The sequence below is a fragment of the Schistocerca nitens genome, chromosome 1 (genome assembly GCF_023898315.1).
Source record: "Schistocerca nitens isolate TAMUIC-IGC-003100 chromosome 1, iqSchNite1.1, whole genome shotgun sequence".
NCBI lineage: Eukaryota > Metazoa > Arthropoda > Insecta > Orthoptera > Acrididae > Schistocerca > Schistocerca nitens.
The window spans coordinates 55,079,671-55,100,659 of record NC_064614.1 but is presented as its reverse complement, the minus strand read 5'-3'; the positions used below and the strand labels follow the sequence as shown (position 1 = coordinate 55,100,659).

At 40.0% G+C, this 20,989-nt stretch overlaps 1 protein-coding gene across 3 annotated transcripts in view; it reads right to left on the bottom strand.

Moving 5' to 3' along the window:
* The window catches only part of LOC126241142 (uncharacterized), a 227,942-nt gene that overhangs the window by 195,326 nt on the left and 11,627 nt on the right, over positions 1–20,989 (bottom strand). For 2 of the 3 annotated variants that reach the window (XM_049947980.1, XM_049947981.1), the window contains exon 2: positions 4,296–4,487. The exons of the other annotated variant lie outside the window; for it this stretch is intronic. In XM_049947980.1, the coding sequence (XP_049803937.1) occupies positions 4,296–4,487 (192 nt within the window). The remainder of the gene's footprint in view (positions 1–4,295; positions 4,488–20,989) is intronic. 3 annotated transcript variants of the gene reach the window in all.

Here is a 20,989-nt window from a genome sequence, read left to right as displayed (position 1 = left end):
ATGAAGCAGCTAGGCAAACAGATTTCTGGTAGCTTCTGCAATTCAGTAGGTTTTGTACAGTTAACGCCAGTTGCAAAATGACTGTGTGGACGATGTCGGCTATTTTCTACTATATTTTAGTGCTATGTGACGATAATTTGCCGAGTTATTTATACCCTTTTATGATGCCTTACGGCTTTATCACATTAGGACATGGTGTAGAACAGGTATGCTTTACCTTATTTTACCTGCACATTTCCCAGTTTGTATGAGAGTATATCGTGATATGAAATGCTATATCAGACTATTCAGACTTTCCCAGCGTATTAGTATATCAAATTCTTGTCGGGTTTCCAGCCGGATCAAACTGTCATCTGAGCACAATATTTCAGTGGTCCACCTGGCCGCCATCATCAGGTGAGAAAAGCTATGCTGCTCTCGCCAATAACTGATTCCACTTGAAAATGACTGCACCTTTATATGCATTGGACGTACAATGGTGCATGCGCTAAATACAGTGTGCACACGCTCAATCATTCCTGCTGCCCCCTGGCACAAAAAGAGTTGCAGTGCCTCCGGTGGTGAATACTGCTGAAAACTATATATGGTTACAAATGAGTATTCATAGCCGGCCGAATCAGATGCCATTGTTTCTTCATGTCTGATAAAACAGGTTTCCTCATTTTACTTAGCGGGTATCCATTATCATGATTAACGATATTATCTGCAAGTCTGATTCCAACAGATTCTTTTAAAACACAATCCCAGTACCGCGAAGCATTTGCAACTACTTGTGTCTCATTGTACAGCATCCTGTATCCCTCTGTAAGGCAATGCTCAGCCACCGCAGATTTATCTGGTTGTAATAATTGTGTATGGCGATGATATTCAATACACCTGTCATTGACGGTACGAATAGTTTGGCCAACGTAAATTTTCTCGCACTCACACGGTATTTTGTAAACACCGGACTTCCTCAAATCTCAATTATCTTTGACAGTGCAAAGAAGTGCTCGAATCTTAGCTGGCGGACGAAAAACACATCTGATCTCATATTTCTTCAAAAGTCTACCTATCTTGGCAGACACATTCCCAGCATACGGAAGAAAAGCCACAGACCTAAAGGTGTCTTCAGAAGGTTCAGGTAGAGGTCCAAACTCAAAAGCACGTCGAATTTGTTGGTCCATATAGCAGTTATTATTGAACATATCCTTAAGGTGTTGCAACTCCTGAGGTAAATTTTGAGCATCCGAGACAACATATGCTCGTTTAACCAAGGCCCAAAGGACTCCTGTACACTAAAAAGGTGGATGGCAACTGGAAACATGTAAATACCTGTCGGTATGAGTTGGTTTCCTATAACCATTGTGTCCAAGAGTTCAGTCTTCTTTTCTATAAACTAGTACATCCAAAAAAGGTAACTTTCCCTCATTTTAAATTTCCATTGTGAATTTGATGTTCGGATGAAGACAATTAAAATGGTCCAATAACCGGTGCAAAGAGTCTATTCCAGGTGGCAAAACAAGAAACATGTCGTCAACAAATCTCAGAAAACACGAAGGCTTCAAAATAGATGAATTTTCACAGCCATCGGAACGAGTCCACCTAAATTCTGCTGATCCCTTTCTGGATGTTTACTAACTGGTGGTCATTGATGCCTATTCTCAGTTTCTGTGTATTGTAAACTGCTGTCCGACAGTGATGGAATCGACGATATGGGCCCCCAACCAGATCTCCTTCATCGAAGGCCTCTCCCGCACCCTGATGATGGACAACAGCCCTCAGTTATCTCACAGATTTCTCCAGATTTTTGTGTGCAATATGGTATCCACCATGTCATGGTGCCCCCGTTCCACCCAAAATCGAAGGGGAAGTGGAGCGCCTTTGCTGGACTTTCTAGATGCAAATGAAGAAATGCCTTTCAAGATTTTTGGGTACAACACGGTATTCATCAGGTCAGGGTGCCCCATAACACCCTCAGACGACCGAGGTGGAACGCCTCTTCTGGACTTTCATGACACAAATGAAGAAGTACATAGGGGATGACCTGGCTGAAGATGCATTCACCCAATTTCTCATTTCCTATAGGCCCTTGCTGTTGGGTGAGAAGAGTGGCAGAACTGCTCCACAGGCACCATCTGTTACATGCTCCTCAACTCCTGCAGCCTGCCTCGTGCCTTCCTTGGGTGCCTCTGTCACTGCCACACATGTAGGGACCCCAATAATTCACGGTATACACGTTCGGAGAATCTTCATCCTGTATACAGGTAACGGTCTCGTGGACCACCATCGGAATCGACTCTGCCCATGGATGGGGGACCGGTCTCTGCCGCCCATGTCCTCATCTTCCAGGCCCTCCTCTCTCCCAAAGTCCAGGTTCTGTCATTCTCCAATGTCCTTGGAGTTTCTCTCCCTGTTTTTGCCTCCACCTTCCCTACAGTAGGTGAAATCTTGCCTACCTCATCCTCCTGCAATGTTTTTTTCCAGCCTACCAAATGAGCATTAGTGGCTGGGTGCAGATGGGGTTCAACAGCAACTGGTGGTACTGGATGTTCAGCAGACACTGTACCAGTTGGGTCCTGCTCCCGCCCTCAAAGCCCCAGATGCCCCCATGGATTCTATTCCAGTGTTAGTGCCCCCAGCCATTACCATCTTACCTGCAGGTGTTCGCCTGCAACGGATCCATCACTGCTAGGGTCATTTCCAGCCCTGTACTCTGGTGCCAGCCAACAGGGAACGTTTGGCTTCTCCACAGGTGCCCATCAACAGTTCCCCAGCAGACAGGACGTTGCTTTCCTGGGTGCTGGATGCCACACCACACTGCGGGAAGGAAGAATGAAGGTGCACCATCTCACATCCACCTTACCAAGTGGAACCCTATGTTACTACATCTACTGTCCCTGAACCATGCGGCTGGGGACATAACAAGATGTGGGGTGTCAGCTTGTCTTGTTATGGTTAAACTTGCCTGTGCTGGCACCTGGTGGCACAGATCTGGTCGTCAGGCAGCAGCACGATCAAACAGCAATGGCTGCGAGGTTGGCACACACAGCCCACGGACAGGGGAATCTCCTGAGTCAGACTAGCAACCTACTTGTTATACGCCCAGAGTAGAGAGGTCTTTCCTCATTCTGTTATGATTCATTTGTGTGCTTACTTGACTCTGCTCTTGTGATGTTTGTTGCTTGTTTGGACTTGGCCTGGCTATGTACACAGACTGTGTATAGAACATCTGATTGGTCTTCTCATTAATGTGATTTGGTTATTCCATGTGAACTTACTGTATGTGTTACAACAAGCAGTGTATATTGAGAAGATTCATTTGCCTATAGTTTGTAAATGTTGTTTCATCCAGAAACAATATATTGCATAGAAAAACTGCATGCCATGGAGCTGTTGATGGAGTGAAATCTGGAAAGGAAGCAATGCACTGGAATGTAGTATTCACAAAACACTGATTTGGCTGATCCCACAAGCATACTGAAGCTGCCTCATAGAAACACTATGACTATTTATTAGCACTGCCAAAATGTTAGCTGCATTTCTCTCAAGCAGTTGCTGTTCTTTTTCGTTAATATTCTTCATTCTTCACACTTTCTGTTGCTTGACTTTTTAATAAAGTTTGCAAAGACAGCTTTTGTGGGCTTGCAAGATCATGATATCTTTCAGGGTACAACAACACTATTTCTCAAACAGTTTGGGAAAAAAAATCACAAGCAAGTTGCCCGATTGCCACAACAGGAGATCACAGAGCAATTTCCACACATTACGTCATCAAAGTCCTCTTTCAACGCCCTTTCTAATGTTGAACAAAAATATATATTTCCATTTTTTTAAAAAACTGTTAGTGTCTTAAATCAGCAAGGCGCATATGGATTTCAAGTGTACAGTTAAACTCACAAACTGTGCCTAAATTATGGGTTCACTTTTACTTGGTACAGAAGGGGAAATGTCTGTAGGACCTCTTATTGTGATGGCACGACACTGGATTGTGGTGCTATTATCTTGTCCCATGCTAGTTATGTATCCGAAGTTCTCTTCCAAAGCACTTTCTGAAGCCGAGGAAAAAAGTACACACACACACACACACACACACACACACACACAAAACCTGGATTGGGATCATAATTTGGCAGCTTTTAAAGATTGTGTGTTTTCTTCAGAAAATCTGACAGTATCTGTTATAGCTTAGGAAAAACCACATCCTGATATATTTACATGTTCTGGATATATTTGGGATGCACTATAAGTTCTCCATCTTGTATATTACTTCAAGTGCACAGCTGCTCATGTGGTTCAACATACTAATTACTTACCTGGGATATTAAGACTTTGAGGTATTCTAACAGTTAGTCTCACTTCCTCTCGGCCTCTTACATCTATTAACAGAACTTCCTTCTTTTTGATGAGATCCATTAACTCCTCAGTGTTTAATCTCCTATCATCAGGTACATCAGTGGCCATATTACGAGTGAAAACATTGCGAACAGTTTTCTTCAATGCCTGATCTGGAAACACCTTGTTGTGTTAGCACAATTTCTATTATTGCTGTAACTATAAATCTTTCCATATACAAGGGCTATCAGAAAAAAACCTCAATTTTCTTACAGGATGGGAATTGGTTGGAGAACGGAACAATCATCACATTACGTCACATAGGAGGTCAGCGTACTTTAAGTTGTAATGGCGAGAGAGCCATTTTAGTTCTTGGTTGCATAGGTAGCCATTAACATAAGTGTTGCAATTGAAGAACCTGCCAAATGAGAAATCTGTTCTGTAATATTGTTTATAGCGGCAGAAAATTTATCATGAAATTTGTGGCACATATTTACCGATTATAATGAATGGTGGTATTGTGCATCAATGGTGGGAGTGTTCAAGAGTAGAATGACAAATGTTTTTTATTAATGACAGAAGAGAAGGGCCAGCAAGAGGCTGACACAGAAAATCAACATTTTTTTCCCCATATTTCAACTGTCCGACAAATTTCTGCAGACTTCTTGAGCCTTTTGCAAGATATCATTACTAAACAATTACGGTACTACCAATTCTGTGCTTGTTAGATTCAAAAATTCATTTCTCAGAACCACAAAACTAACAGATTAAACTTTTCTTGTGGCTTTCCTTTTGCTTTATGATGAAAAAAGAGTAAATTCACTGAACAGAATCACAACCATAGTTAGTAATATTGCCTTCAGTGAAGCAAAGACAAAACAACAATCAATGGAATTGGGCCATACCATCTCTGAGCGGGACGAGGGATGGAGTGACACTAAAGCATGTGATCTGTCAGCCACAGAATACAGATATCATTTTATGGGTGCTAAATGAATCTTACTTGCAAACTGTACAGAACATGGAAGAACCATCAATTCTCAGGCCTACTGTGACATATTAAGATAACAGAGAAGACATTCAAAGCATTGTGGTCTGTTGACTAACAACATTGTTCTTTTTGCAGGATAATGCGTGGCTACACTGTCTAGCAAACGCAAGAATTTTGTGTCTGTTCAAATGAGAAATTTTTGTACTTTCACTCTTCAGCTCAAACATGCCTCCAAGTGATCACCAATTATTCGTGCAAATGAGAAAACGGCTTGACTCCTTGTTCTTTGACTCTGATGAAGAACTTGAAGATGCTGTCATAGCTAGCTGCAATCTTTGGAAGCAAAACTTTATGGAGATGGAATTAGTCAGCTCTTTAAGATATATGATAACGTATGAATCAGAATGATGATAATGTAGAAAAGTAATGTAAAAGTGTAATTTTAAGGTTGTGCAAATAAATCTGCCTAACTATTCCACTATTTTATTTAGAGCCTAATGGAGGTTACTTTCTGGATAGCCCTAGTACATTGTACACTTACTGTGTAACATAGTGAAACAAAGTTGTAGATAAAAGTTAACAGCGATAGCAAAAATCTGCAGCACTACAATAAAATTACAAAGGTCTTTAATACTGCCACTGGGTCTAAACAGACCTGAAATTGACTGCAACTATCTGCCATTTTACATAGTTGATAAAAGTATCTAACCTTATAAGTAGTAGTTGCATGTGGTGATTTACATTGCTGAACATTACATCTACAACACAAGTAAGAAGAGCAAATAGTGAAATTTTATTTATTGTATCAAGTACATTAGAAAAAATAGAAGATTAAATCTGTAGGCGATTTTGGGACGTATTGGTTGTGACATTTAATGCAGAAACAATGGCTTGGCAAGTGGTAGCAGGCCAGTTCCTCAGCTACTCATAGCTGGATTTTTTTTTTCCCGCAGTGGGTGAGAATCTGGAGAATATGATGGTCAGGACAACAGTCAAACACCCTCTGTATCAAAATAGGCCAGGAAAACAGGGGCAACATGCAGACTCATTGTCATAAAGACCTCAAAGATAGGGCACAACTACCAACCTCAACACATCACAAATTATTGGCTACGCAAACCAGAGGTGATTGTCGCACCCCCTACTACTTAAGGTGCTGGGCCTGTCTACCAATGACATATGCACTCTGGCAATATTTGCTCTCCACTGAGCCTTCACACGAGGACATGTCTATCGCGATGCTGTATGCAGAACTGAGACGTGATACTGCTGCTTGTGCAGTGTTACTACTGAGTACACCACTGTCAGTGTGCCTCGCTTTGTTGCCACATATATTAAGGCTCAATAAATGTAATCATATGATGTCACTGACAACTGTCAATATTTGGACATTTACACACTCCATCATTTTACACGCACAAATGCATCGAGAGAATACAGTGGAAGGAAATTTAAGCCCTCAGTATGCTGGGCATAAGCAGAAAGACAAAACACACACACACACACACACACACACACACACACACCACATCACATCACATCAAAACTAGCACCACCACACTACCAAAGATAAAAGACATCTGAAGTCATCAACAATGAATATTAGTTAGCAGTGGGTGAATAAGCAGCAGTAACTGTTACTTGACCAGGAAGAGAGCAGGATTCCAACCAGAATTTGAGCAAAAACTTTCATCTTTATTATAAAGTGACTTGCTAAATTAGTCTCAAGTGCTTCCTTAATAACACTATCCCAACATCTGGAAGTGCAAGGCCTTTTTTTGGGGGAGGGGGGGGGGAGGACACAACATGAGCATTTCTTGTCCTCAAGGTAGTGCTAACATCTTATGCAGTTCTAGGATTGCATAACAAGAATACCAAAAACAAGTGGTTGTGGTATGGGTGCAGTTCCTAGTGCAAATTCAGAAATATGCTTCCAGATAACTCTCCAAGTCCAAGAGGTACAAATCTACAACCAATAAACAGTATCTTGCAATTGTTTTGGCCATTATCAAGGTCTGGCCTTATTCATTTGGCAATTCATACATCTTTGTGATGGATCAATAGTCTCTATGCTGGCTGACTAGCCTGAATCAACAATCAGTATGTCTGGGAATAAGTGCACTGAGACTTCAGCAATACAACATCACACTGCTGTACAAAAACGGACATAAACACAAGGCTGCTGACTGCCTTTCAAGGAATTCTGTGCTGCTGAACAAACAGAAGACGTAGCATTGCTGAAAACCACAGAAGCCTTGAATAATGAGGAACTGACCAAAGGAGAATTCCAATTAATAAATGAAACACTGTCACCTGGTGGTGCAGAAATGGTACTTCACCATTCAAGCTCATATGTGGCCAGTGATCCTGCAGTATTTCTACGACACTCCAACATATGGTCACCTGGGATTCATGAAGATTCTAGACATAATCAGACACAGGTATCAAAGGCCAGGTCTCTACCGATCTACTGGACACTATGTGAGCCATTGTAAGCAAATGCCAGCAACAGAAACACATGTGGCAATTACCTCCAGCACATCTGGTACCAATTCCATCTGCAGCAGCACCACTCCATGAAACTGAAATCTACCTCTTGGGGATGTTCCCAAAGTTGACAAATGGGAATCAATGGATAATAACAGTCTGCACCAACTACCTCATTCATATGCAGTCATCAATGCTGTGCTGATGGCCGAAGCTCCAGAAACTGTGTGGAAGATACCATTTTGAAGCGAGGAGCACTACCAGTGATGATCACTGATTGTAGAAAAGTGAAGACTAGTATCAGAAGTAAGTTCACTTTGCAACATCACCCTTAGGTTGATAACTGCCTAGCACACACTGACGAAACTCTGATAAAAACTAAGCCCAACAGCAACAAGGAAGCCATAACATGGTTTCTAGAACAAAAGTCAGACAACTGCATGTATGACCAAGGGCCCCTGCTAAGAGTTGTTTCCATGTTATTTAGTGTTAAATGTTTTAGATATAAAATGATCTTCAAAAATTAATAACTCACTAATGCCTTAAATAATTCATAGAATTTCTTCGGATAGGTCTCAGTGAGTACTATCAAACTGTTACAGTAGATATTTGGTGGATATTACATATTTTAAATGACAGACTGGAATGTATATTCCGCACAATAAAAAGTGAATTTTCTCACAAATAAAAGATAAAATAGTGAAAGTAGTGGCTGCATTAAAAATAGATATAATTAGGGATGTTTGACCGTAATTAGTTGAAACTTTAATTTTACTGACAACATGATGCAAAGTAGCATCCACATGGACAAAAAAACACTATTTGAGAACAATCCATTAAACCTACAGAAAAAACATGTTCAGTGTTTGAAAAGCTGATGAAAACTGTTGATTTGTGCTTCTTTTATGTTGCATGTTTCCTTGCATTCCTTGTTAGAACACAGGTAGTGATGTCGAAGGTCAAATTTTCACACATTTTGGATTCTGGGCTTTTACTGTCATTTGGCTCTTCCAGAGAAGCTTTACTCCACTCACTTCTGCAACAACAGCAGGTTCATACATCATGTTGAAAAGGTTGTTGGGTACATTGATCTGGGCTCAGTCACCGCTTGTTAACATGCCGCCATAGTTGTTTGGGTTAGATGCCGTTGCTACTTTTGGTTATCCTATTGCAGATGCAGTGTATCCAATGTTGGACCAACTGTCTTATCCTTATGTTCTGAGTTTTCAGATCTGTTTGCCCCAGGGTTAGGTTATGCAAACAATTTCACAGCACACATCACTGTCAAACGCTATGCCTGCCCTCAATTTCTTCGGGTGTAGCCAACGCCAGCAGTTTTACATGACCAGGTTAAGGTGGAGCTGGACCACTTAAAATCACTGCGAATGATTAGAGCAATTTCCACAAGTTATCGGAAAGAAGTTGTGCAGTCAGCTTCACCTTTAGGGAGACTTCCAAGGTCACTATTGAGTCCCCTGCCTCAACTGGAGGAATTGCTCCCAAAGTTGGTTGGGGGTCAATTCTTTTCAAAAATGGACTTAGCTGAAGCCTGTTTTCAGATCCCAATGGATGGGGCATCAAAACAGTTGTTTGTTGTTAATATGCCTTTTGGTCTCTATCAGTATCAACAGCTGATTTTGGGGTCACTAGCGCACCTGCTATCTTTCAAAGTTTTTTATAACAGGTTATGATGGTTGTCCCTCACTCCATTAACTACACTGAAGAGCCAAAGAAACTGGTACATCTGCCTAATGTTGTGTGGGACCCCGTGAGCACACAGAAGTGCCGCAACATGACATGGCATGGACTTGACTGATGTCTGAAGTAGTGCTGGAGGGACTGGAGGGCGCTGACACTATGAATCCTGCAGGGCTGCCCATAAATCAATAAGAGTATGAGGGGATGGAGATCTCTTCTGAACAGCATGTTGCAAGGCATCACAGATATGCTCAATAATGTTCATGTCTGGGGAGTTAGGTGGCCTACAGAAGTGTTTAAATTCAGAAGAGTGTTCCTGGAGATACTCTGTAGCAGTTCTGGATGTGTGGGGTGTAATATTATCCTGCTGGAATTGCCCATGTCAATCGGAATGCACAATGGATGCAGGTGATCAGACAGGATGTTTTCATATGTGTCACCAGAGTCGTATCTAGGTGTATCAGGGCCAAAATGCTGGGTCCATAGATTCATGCTGTTGTCTACATACCCGTACACATCCATCGGGCTGCTCATGCACTGACTATAACACTACATTCAACTACACTTAAATCTTGATAACCTGCCCCTATAACAGCAGTAATCGATCTAATAACTGCACCAGACACCTGTTGTCTTATATCGGTGTTGCCAATCGCAGCGGCATATTCTGCCTGTTTACTTATCTCTGTATTTGAGTACGCATGCCTATACCAGTTTCTTTGACGATTCAGTGATGCTACCTCAGAAGATTTCCTATGTAACCTCTGTTCTTTGCTCAGTGTTCTAAAGACCATTGACCTCAACTATAATCTTGGCAAGTTTAACTTTTTCAAGCCTTGAATTGTTTGTTTGAGTCATGAAATGTCCCGGCAAGCAAGGTGCCCCATGGAACAACATTTCGCCATCATTAATGCTTTGCTCCATCTGTCTAATCTACAAGAAGCTCAGGCATTCCTTGGCAACAATGTGGCGTACTATCACACATTTAATTACCGAGTGGGTACTGTCACCCACACCTTGCATCTGTTGCTTTGGAAAAGTGGTCCTTTAGCCTGTGAGTGTGCTCTTGTGCGCCATAAGGATAGTCATCAATTTGTGCCATGTCTTACAGCATTTGAACCCAGCAAGCATTTGGTTTGGTCACGCAGATGTTCCAGTATGGGGTGGGGGCAGTCTTGCACCATTGCCATTCAGATGGCTCCAAACAGCCTATTGGTTTTGCATTGTAAATACTCAACTCAGATCAGCAACATTATTCTCTGGTCGAAAAAGAAGCTCCTGTTATTCTCTATGCCTTCAAAATATTTCAAGTGTTCTTACATTGTGCAAAATTTCATGTAACTACGGAGTCAATCCATACCAAGTGGTCCAAGAAAAAAATAATTGTTTGCTTGATCATCTCAGAAAAATTTTATATTTGCTGGGTGAATTCCCCAATGTTTAGTAGTCACAAAAATATGTATATTGTTTTAATTATTGTTTATTATTTTGAAATGGTGGCCATATTTTGTTCCAGGCCACATGCGTTTTTTTCGTACTTGCAAGCATCTACATTTTTACAATTATTCAGTAGTGGATTGTCCTAAGCCTTTCAAATAAAACACACTCCGGGCTACAAATTAACATCTTTATCACTTAGCTGAATGTATTCTTTAATATATTTTTAATAGTTCAATGTTATCAGCTACAAATTTAAAAACTCAATTTTTGAACAGTAGTTTTCCAAAGAAAGATTAATTTCTCAGCTTTAATATTTTTTCTGCTATTACACTGTTTAGTATAGTTACTTTTTATAGAGTATCAATGGTGAGCAGCGTACACTTAAAATATACACTATTTTTAAAAAGTGGACTTTTTTTATTTTTCCATTTTGTGGTCTGCAATATTTTTGTTGGGGGACCATATAAAAATCTGAAAATTTCACAGTTAATAGACCTTTATGATATCAAACTTCAGTATAAATTTAAACTTATAGATTGAATCGGAAGTTATAGAAAAAAAATTACAAACAAGAGTCAAAAATACATTTTTTAACATACGCTATATCTAGGCTTATGGAATAAAATATATCAGTTATAGTATATAATTTAATCATATCAATGATTACTTACATTTTTATTGAAAATAAGCCTACTAATTACATTATATTGTTCTCTTGTTATTTGTTTTTAGTACATCACTCATTGAACATTTGAGAAATTTGTTCATTCAGTTTGGGTGTTAGATTATAAGTTCGCCCAGTCACAGTTGTAAATTCCATGGGAGACAGCTTCCATAGTACATTTTTAAGTGGCATCCAAACTTGATCCTTCTCAATTTTTTTAAAAAGATGTCCTTGGATCTGCAGGGTGATAAAACACAATATGTAGATCTTGAAACTTCCTGTCAGATTAAAACTGTGTGCCGGACCGAGACTCGAACTCGGGACCTTTGCCTTTCACGGGCAAGCGCTCTACCAACTGAGTTTCCCCAGCACAATTCATGAAAGGCAAAGGTTCCGAGATTGATTCTTGGTCCGGCACACATTTTAATCTGCCAGGAAGTTTCATATCAGTGAAAATCTCATTCTGGAAACATCTCCCACACTGTGGCAAAACCATGTCTCAGCAATATCTTTTTTTCCAGGAATTCTAGTTCTGCAAGTTTCGCAGGAGAGCTTCTGTGAAGTTTGGAAGGTAGGAGATGAGGTTCTGGCAGAAGTAAAGCTGTGGAGACAGGTTGTGAGTCATGCTTGGGTAGCTCAGTGGTAGAGCAAAAGGCAAAGGTCTCGAGTTCGAGTCTCGGTCCGGCACACAGTTTTAATCTGCCAGGAAGTTTCATATCACACAGACAGCACTACTAACTAGTGCATTCTGAGGGAAACATCAATCATAATTTATAAAATGTAATGCTTTCAAGTGAATTTTTTCCCATTGGTATGCATGAATTTTTTCCCATTGGTATGCAGAGGTTGTAAGGTGCCAGTTTTGACCCCAACATGTCATTGAGTTACCTCATAACAACTATGTGTCTGTGGCAGTGCACTGTTGGTTTTATCATCATGTGTGCTTGGAAAGATGCAGTAAATAATTGGTTGGCCAATGATTAGCTCACTGAGATAGCAAGACATCACATCCAGTAGTTTGGAGCTATGTTCTGTCCCAGGCTTCACCTCACTACATCAAGTTGCTTCTCCAAATTTGTGATCCTGGGAATAAACCACCTTAAGTTTTCTCATGTGCTTTCTACATGATGTGTTATTCTGTCAGGTAGGTTTAATACACACTTCCCACTGACATGATACTATATATGATACGACATACTGCAATAAAGGTCACAGGTTCTGATGCTTACCTGTATGACACACGCGTTCCCAATGGAGCAATTTGACAAAAACAAGAAAGTATGAATCACTTTCTGCATCAGCTGCAACCATAATCTCTTCTGAAGTGGGTGTTATTGTGCCTTATCATTATTTAAAACTCAGAAAACTGAAAAAAAAGGAAGTACTAGGTGCATCCACACAATGCCATAAATAACATAGGCTCATTTGCCTGGACAATCTTCACATTTTCCCTTGATCATACAATTGTAACTGTCAATATTGCATACCATAACTTCCAAAGGTCTTTGTAGTCAACTCTAAGATCGGCCCCATCTATAATCAACTTAACGTTCTGATGATACAAACACACAAACATTATGGGTGCCAGATGCCCCTGCAACAATACACCATCTTGGTCTCAACTCGCAAAACTTTGATCTTCCAATTTTATGTCAGGATTTTCTTTTCTAAATTCAGTGAATAGTTCATTTAAATTACACAATATTAACCTTTTTTGTTTTTGAATCTTAGAACCATTTTCTTTCACAGAAAGACAGTCTTTTTTGCCACACATCAAATGACTGTTAATGTCATCGTCATAATACTTAATAACTTTATTGATTGTGTTTTCAACTACGAAATTAGATACACTTTTCTTTTGTAATGCTGGTAAAATTCCATGTTCTTTCACTAACTGCCTCGTTAACTTAACAAGACGTTCTGACACATTAAATTCATTACTAACTTTTGCTCGACTCCAAGAATTAGGCAGTAAAATGATAATCTTAATTTTATCCTCTTTGTTTGAAGAACTGCATTTAGTTTTTATTTTTCTATCAAGTTGTCATATTCAGTTGGTGAAGTTTTAGAACTTCCATCTACAAGTTGTATTTTGAAATGAAGCTTCCAAATTCTTTTTGACTGTAGCTGCCACATTCTCAATTTTCATATTCAAGGCACTTGGTCTTTTATCTTGACTACCTACGATTTCACAAGCTGTATCTACTTTTTTTAATGGTTGCTGGTAAGTCACAAAATTCTGTATCTGAGGTTTCACTATCCTTTCTCTTGTGAATTACAAATATCTTAGAATAACATGTTGGACACAATGATTTTCCTGGAATGAGATTGACAAAAGGACTTTTTATTTTTAGAATAATGATCAAATGTTATTCTCACAGACTTTTTGTTATAGGTTTCTTATGTTTCTCAAAAGGGCCATGCAAGACTGACCAAAAAGGTGATGAAATTTCACTGAGCAACATTTTTCAACTGCACACTTCAAGAACTTATAGCTAAATAAGTGAGAGTAGACAGTTGGTGTAAGGGAGAAGACAACAATCAGACTTGTATAGGCTTGCAGATACAATTATTAGCCTGCTGAAACAATTACCACAGAATTGTTTCGACAAATAATCATTAGCTAGTGTAATGTGGTGTGTTACATTATGCAACAATTCATATACTTTATTTGATTAGCCTCCCAGATATCGTTTAATAATAAATAAATAAAATAGGAGTGCGGGTAAGCTACTACACACAGCATAGTGATCGCATCATCGTGGCCAAGATAGACACGAAGCCCATGCCTACTACAGTAGTACAAGTTTATATGCCAACTAGCTCTGCATATGATGAAGAAATTGATGAAATGTATGATGAGATAAAAGAAATTGTTCAGGTAGTGAAGGGAGACTAAAATTTAATAGTCATGGGTAACTGGAATTCGAGAGTAGGAAAAGGGAGAGAAGGAAATAGTGGGTGAATATGGATGGGGGGAAAGAAATCAAAGAGGAAGCCGTCTGGTAGAATTTTGCACAGAGCATAACTTAATCATAGCTAACACTTGCTTCAAGAATCATAAAAGAAGGTTGTATACATGGAAGAAGCCTGGAGATACTAGAAGGTATCAGATAGATTATATAATGGTAAGACAGAGATTTAGGAACCAGGCTTTAAATTGTAAGACATTTCCAGGGGCAGATGTGGACTCTGACCACAATCTATTGGTTATGAACTGTAGATAAAAACTGAAGAAACTGCAAAAAGTTGGGAATTTAAAGAGATGGGACCTGGATAAACTGACTAAACCAGAGGTTGTACAGAGTTACGGGGAGAGCATAAGGGAACAATTGACAGGAATAAGGGAAAGAAATACAGTAGAAGAAGAATGGGTAGCTTTGAGGGATGAAGTAGTGAAGGCAGCAGAGGAACAAGTAGGTAAAAAGAGGAGGGCTAGTAGAAATCCTTCGGTAACAAAAGAAATATTGAATTTAACTGATGAAAGGAGAAAACATAAAAATGCAGTAAATGAAGCAGGCAAAAAGGAATACAAACATCTCAAAAATGAGATCGACAGGAAGTGCAAAATGGCTAAGCAGGTATGGCTAGAGGGCAAATGTAAGGATGTAGAGGCTTATCTCACTAGGGGTAAGATAGATACTGCCTACAGGAAAATTAAAGAGACCTTTGGAGAAAAGAGAGCCACTTGTATGAATATCAAGACCTCCGATGGAAGCCCAGTTCTAAGCAAAGAAGGGAAATCAGAAAGGTGGAAGGAGTACATAGAGGGTCTATACAAGGGCGATGTACTTGAGGACAATATTATGGAAATGGGAGAGGATGTAGATGAAGATGAAGTGGGAGATACGATACTGCGTGAAGAGTTTGACAGAGTGCTGAAAGACCTGAGTCGAAACAAGGCCCAGGGAGTAGACAACATTCCATTGGAACTACTGACGGCCTCGGGAGAGCCAGTCCTGACAAAACTCTACCATCTGATGAGCAAGATGAATGAGAAAGGTGAAATACCCTCAGACTTCAAGAAGAATATAATAATTCCAATCCCAAAGAAAGCAGGTGTTGACAGATGTGAAAATTACCGAACTATCAGTTTAATAAGTCACAGCTGCAAAATACTAACGCGAATTCTTTACAGACGAATCAAAAAACTGGTAGAAGCCAACCTCGGGATAACTGTTGGAACACGTGAGGCAATACTGACCCTACGACTTATCTTAGAAAATAAATTAAGGACAGGCAAACCTACATTTCTAGCATTTATAGACTTAGAAAAAGCTTTCGACAATGTTGACTGGAATACTCTTCCAAATTCTAAATGTGGCAGGAGTAAAATACAGCGAGCGAAAGGCTATTTACAATTTGTACAGAAACCAGATGGCAGTTATAAGAGTCGAGGGACATGAAAGGGAAGCAGTGGTTGGGAATGGAGTGGGACAGGGTTGTAGCCTGTCCCCGATGTTATTCAATCTGTATATTGAGCAAGCGGTAAAGGAAACAAAAGAAAAATTCGGAGTAGGTATTAAAATACATGGAGAAGAAATAAAAACTTTGAGGTTCGCCGATGACATTGTAATTCTGTCAGAGACAGCAAAGGACTTGGAAGAGCAGTTGAACGGAATGGACAGTGTCTTGAAAGGGGGATATAAGATGAACATCAACAAAAGCAAAACAAGGATAATGGAATGTAGTTGAATTAAGTCAGGTGATGCTGAGGGAATTAGATTTGGAAATGAGACACTTACAGTAGTAAAGGAGTTTTGATATTTGGGGAGCAAAATAACTGATGATGGTCGAAGTAGAGACGATATAAAATGTAGACTGGCAATGGCAAGGAAAGCGTTTCTGAAGAAGAGAAATTTGTTAACATCGAGTATAGATTTAAGTGTCAGGAAGTCGTTTCTGAAAGTATTTGTATGGAGTGTAGCCATGTATGGAAGTGAAACGTGGACGATATATAGTTTGCCCAGGAAGAGAATGGAAGCTTTCGAAATGTGGTGCTACAGAAGAATGCTGAAGATTAGATGGGTAGATCACATAACTAATGAGGAGGTATTGAATAGAATTGGGGAGAAGAGGAGTTTGTGGCACAACTTGACAAGAAGAAGGGACCGGTTGGTAGGACATGTTCTGAGGCATCAAGGGATCACCAATTTAGCATTGGAGGGCAGCATGGAGGGTAAAAATCGTAGAGGGAAACCAAGAGATGAATACACTAAGCAGATTCAGAAGAATGTAGGTTGCAGTAAGTACTGGGAGATGAAGAAGCTTGCACAGGATAGAGTAGCATGGAGAGCTGCATCAAACCAGTCTCAGGACTGAAGACAACAACAACAACAACAACAACAACAACAACTTTGTAATCTTTCTTCCATAACTTCCAATTCAATCTCAAAGTTGAAATTTACACTGAAGTTTGATACCATAAAGGTCTGTGAAATTTTCAGATTTTTACATGGTCCCGCAACAAAGATATTGAAGGCCACAAAATGGAAAAATAAAAAAGTCCATTTTTTTAAAATAGTGTATTTTTTAAGTGTAAACTGCTCACCACTGATACTCTATAAAAAGTAACTGTACTATACAGTGTAACAGCAGAAAAAATATTAAAGCTGAGAAATTAATCTTTCTTTGGAAAACTACTGTTCAAAAATTAAGTGTTTTATATTTGTGGCTGATAACTTTTAACTATTAAAATATATTAAAGAATACTTTCAGCTAAGTTATAATGATGTTAATTTGTAGCCCAGAGTGTGTTGAACTAAATCTGTTTTATCTGAAAGGCTTAGGACAATCCACTACTGAATAATTGTAAAAAATGTAGATGCTTTCAAATACAAAAAAACGCATGTCGCCTGGAACAAATATGGCCACCATTTCAAAATAATAAACAATAAATTTTTTTTAAAAATATTTCTGTGACTACTAAACATTGGGGAATTCACCCAGCAAATATAAAGTTTTTTCTGAGAAGGTCAAGCAACCAGTGGTGGACCACTAGGTATGGATTGACCCTATCAGCCACAAGCCCTTGGTTTCCCTGTTTAGCTGATCAGCATCCTTATCAGACAACGGTGCTCATCATCTTTAGCGCTGCGCTTTGTTCTTGTCTCGGTACAGTTATGAGACCCATTTTAGTCCCCACTCCCTCTTCAATAAGTGAACATGTATGCTCTGTCTCGACTTCCCACCTCCCCTGACCCCTCATTTAACCCCGAGGAATGGCTATGGTTTCAACTGAATATGGAAGCGGTGAACAGTTTCCCCCATCACCTATTTCCAAAATGCCATCTTGCCTCTGCTGTGGTGGCAGATCTGGTACTCAGGCAGAAAAATAAAAGGGTGGCCCAACTGTCCACAGGGCTGCATAGCGACCCCGCTTCACAATTCTTATGCATTGCATCATCACCTCCCCCTCTTGGATGGCACTATTCTCCTGTCGACAGAAGGATTTACACCATGTAACAAGGTTCAATCTGTATATTGAGCAAGCAGTAAAGGAAACAAAAGAAAAATTCGGAGTAGGTATTAAAACCCATGGAGAAGAAATAAAAACTTTGAGGTTCGCCGATGACATTGTAATTCTGTCAGAGACAGCAAAGGACTTGGAAGAGCAGTTGAACGGAATGGACAGTATCTTGAAAGGAGGATATAAGATGAACATCAACAAAAGCAAAACGAGGATAACGGAATGTAGTCAAATTAAATCGGGTGATGCTGAGGGGATTAGATTAGGAAATGAGACACTTAAAGTAGTAAAGGAGTTTTGCTATTTAGGGAGCAAAATAACTGATGATGGTCGAAGTAGAGAGGATATAAAATGTAGACTGGCAATGGCAAGGAAATCGTTTCTGAAGGAGAGAAATTTGTTAACATCGAGTATAGATTTAAGTGTCAGGAAGTCGTTTCTGAAAGTATTTGTATGGAGTGTAGCCATGTATGGAAGTGAAACATGGACGATAACCAGTTTGGACAAGAAGAGAATAGAAGCTTTCGAAATGCGGTGCTACAGAAGAATGCTGAAGATAAGGTGGGTAGATCACGTAACTAATGAGGAGGTATTGAATAGGATTGGGGAGAAGAGAAGTTTGTGGCACAACTTGACTAGAAGAAGGGATCGGTTGGTAGGACATGTTTTGAGGCATCAAGGGATCACCAATTTAGCATTGGAGGGCAGCGTGGAGGGTAAAAATCGTAGAGGGAGACCAAGAGATCAATACACTAAGCAGATTCAGGAGGATGTAGGTTGCAGTAGGTACTGGGAGATGAAGAAGCTTGCACAGGATAGAGTAGCATGGAGAGCTGCATCAGTCTCAGGACTGAAGACCACAACAACAACAACAACAACAACAACAACAACAACGTTCCAGCTGCTCTGCTGTGGGAGGTCCTCCACTTGTTACAACAGGGTTACTGGGGTATCTCTCACATAAAACTGTTGGCACCCCATGTGTTTTAGCCAGGAACTGATCAGGAGGTGGAATACATTGTCACGGCCTGCCAACAGTATTCAGGTCAGCAGGTGGAGCCATGCACTTTTCGCTGGAGCCTGTCCCTACACAGCCTTGGGAAGAGTCCACATTGATTTCACTGGTCCTTTTCAGACACTTTCTGGTTATTGGCAACTGATTCTTTTTCTCATTTACCTTCTGTTGTTTGTTGTCTCTCTGCAACAGCAGGCACGACTGTCAATGTCCTGTTGAGGATATTCTCCACAGAGGGCTTGCCTTGTACCCTGGTTTTGGACAATTGTCCTCAGTTTCAAAAATGGCTCCGAGGACTATGGGACTTAACTTCCTAGGTCATCAGTCTCCTAGAACTTAGAACTACTTAAACCTACCTAACCTATGGACATCATACACATCCATGCTCGAGGCAGGATTTGAACCAGCGACCATAGCAGTTGCGCAGTTCCGCACTGAAGTGCCTAGAACCTCTCGGCCACACCGCCCGCCGTCCTCAGTTTGTGGCACAATCTTTCAATGACTTTTGTGCACACAATGGTATTCACCGTGCCACAGCACCTCCATCCATCCACAACGGAACAGCAAGACAGAATGGCCTGTCCATACATTTAATAGGCAGATGTGTAAGTATGTAGATTTCCTGGCTGAAGAGGCTCTCACATTTCTTTTAAGCTGTTAGAATGACACCAATGGAGCCAACTGCTCCAATATATTTTCTCTCTTTTCTGGCTGTGTGTATTTCCTCGTGTACATAGTTAGAATATGTTTCTTTGACAGTCTGTAAGACAGGGCATTAATTTCACAATTTCCTACTGTCACTACAGGGATTGCTTGGTAATGGCATATTGTGTGCATATTTTGCCTCTACAGGTGCACCAGGGCATTAATTTCACAATTTCCTACTGTCACTACAGGGATTGCTTGGTAATGGCATATTGTGTGCATATTTTGCCTCTACAGGTGCACCAGGGCATTAATTTCACAATTTCCTACTGTCACTACAGGGATTGCTTGGTAATGGCATATTGTGTGCATATTTTGCCTCTACAGGTGCACTTAGATTTGTGCCTGTGTCAGTTCCTTGTGTTTGTGCTGACACAGACATTCTCTGTGTTGGTTTTTTCATCACGTCTATGAAAGAAGTCAAGAAGATTGTATGGAATACACAGTCACACTTCAATTTACTGTATTTTGATCTTACGAATACACAAGGCACTCCCTACTCCACTCCTTTTCGTCATTACAGTTAACATGAGTATGAGGTCAAGAATGAAGTTCCTGTTTTGTGAGCATTTTGACCACACTGACTGCATGTAACTTGGTCCTTAATTTAAGTATATGGTATGGTCAAAACAATGGCATTTGGGACAAAGGGGTCCTGAATATATGGCTGTATCTTAAGATGAATGAAGGTAGTAGTGATAAATTCTGGGAGGCTTGTGGTGATGAATGGCAATACAAATATCGGTTTTCTCTAAGACACATTTACTTTTCTGGGTATAACAAGGATGCCTCCGATGCTTAAGTTTGTTAGCATCCATACACACTACGTTTCTGTAGTTAACCAAGTCTTTTGTGTGCAACTCTGCCATGCTTGGAAACATTTAAAAAATATTCCAAACGTAAGAATTATGAGATGGTGATATCATGAGAAGACCTCCGTATTCAAGATTTTTGTTTGTAGAATGCCAACATATCTTAAATGGCATATGATGAATTTTATATTTAAATGAGATTGGTGTTCAAACTAAGTTGAAAAAAGCCCAAGAAAATAATGACCAAAATGAGACTCGACCCAGTCACCCAGCGATTACCAGCTTTGAGCACTACTGACTTTTTTTCCATCTTTATGAATTTTACACTTCATAGATATGCTCACACAACATGCACCTTCATTTAAAAAACTGGGCTGGCTGGGAATTGATCCAT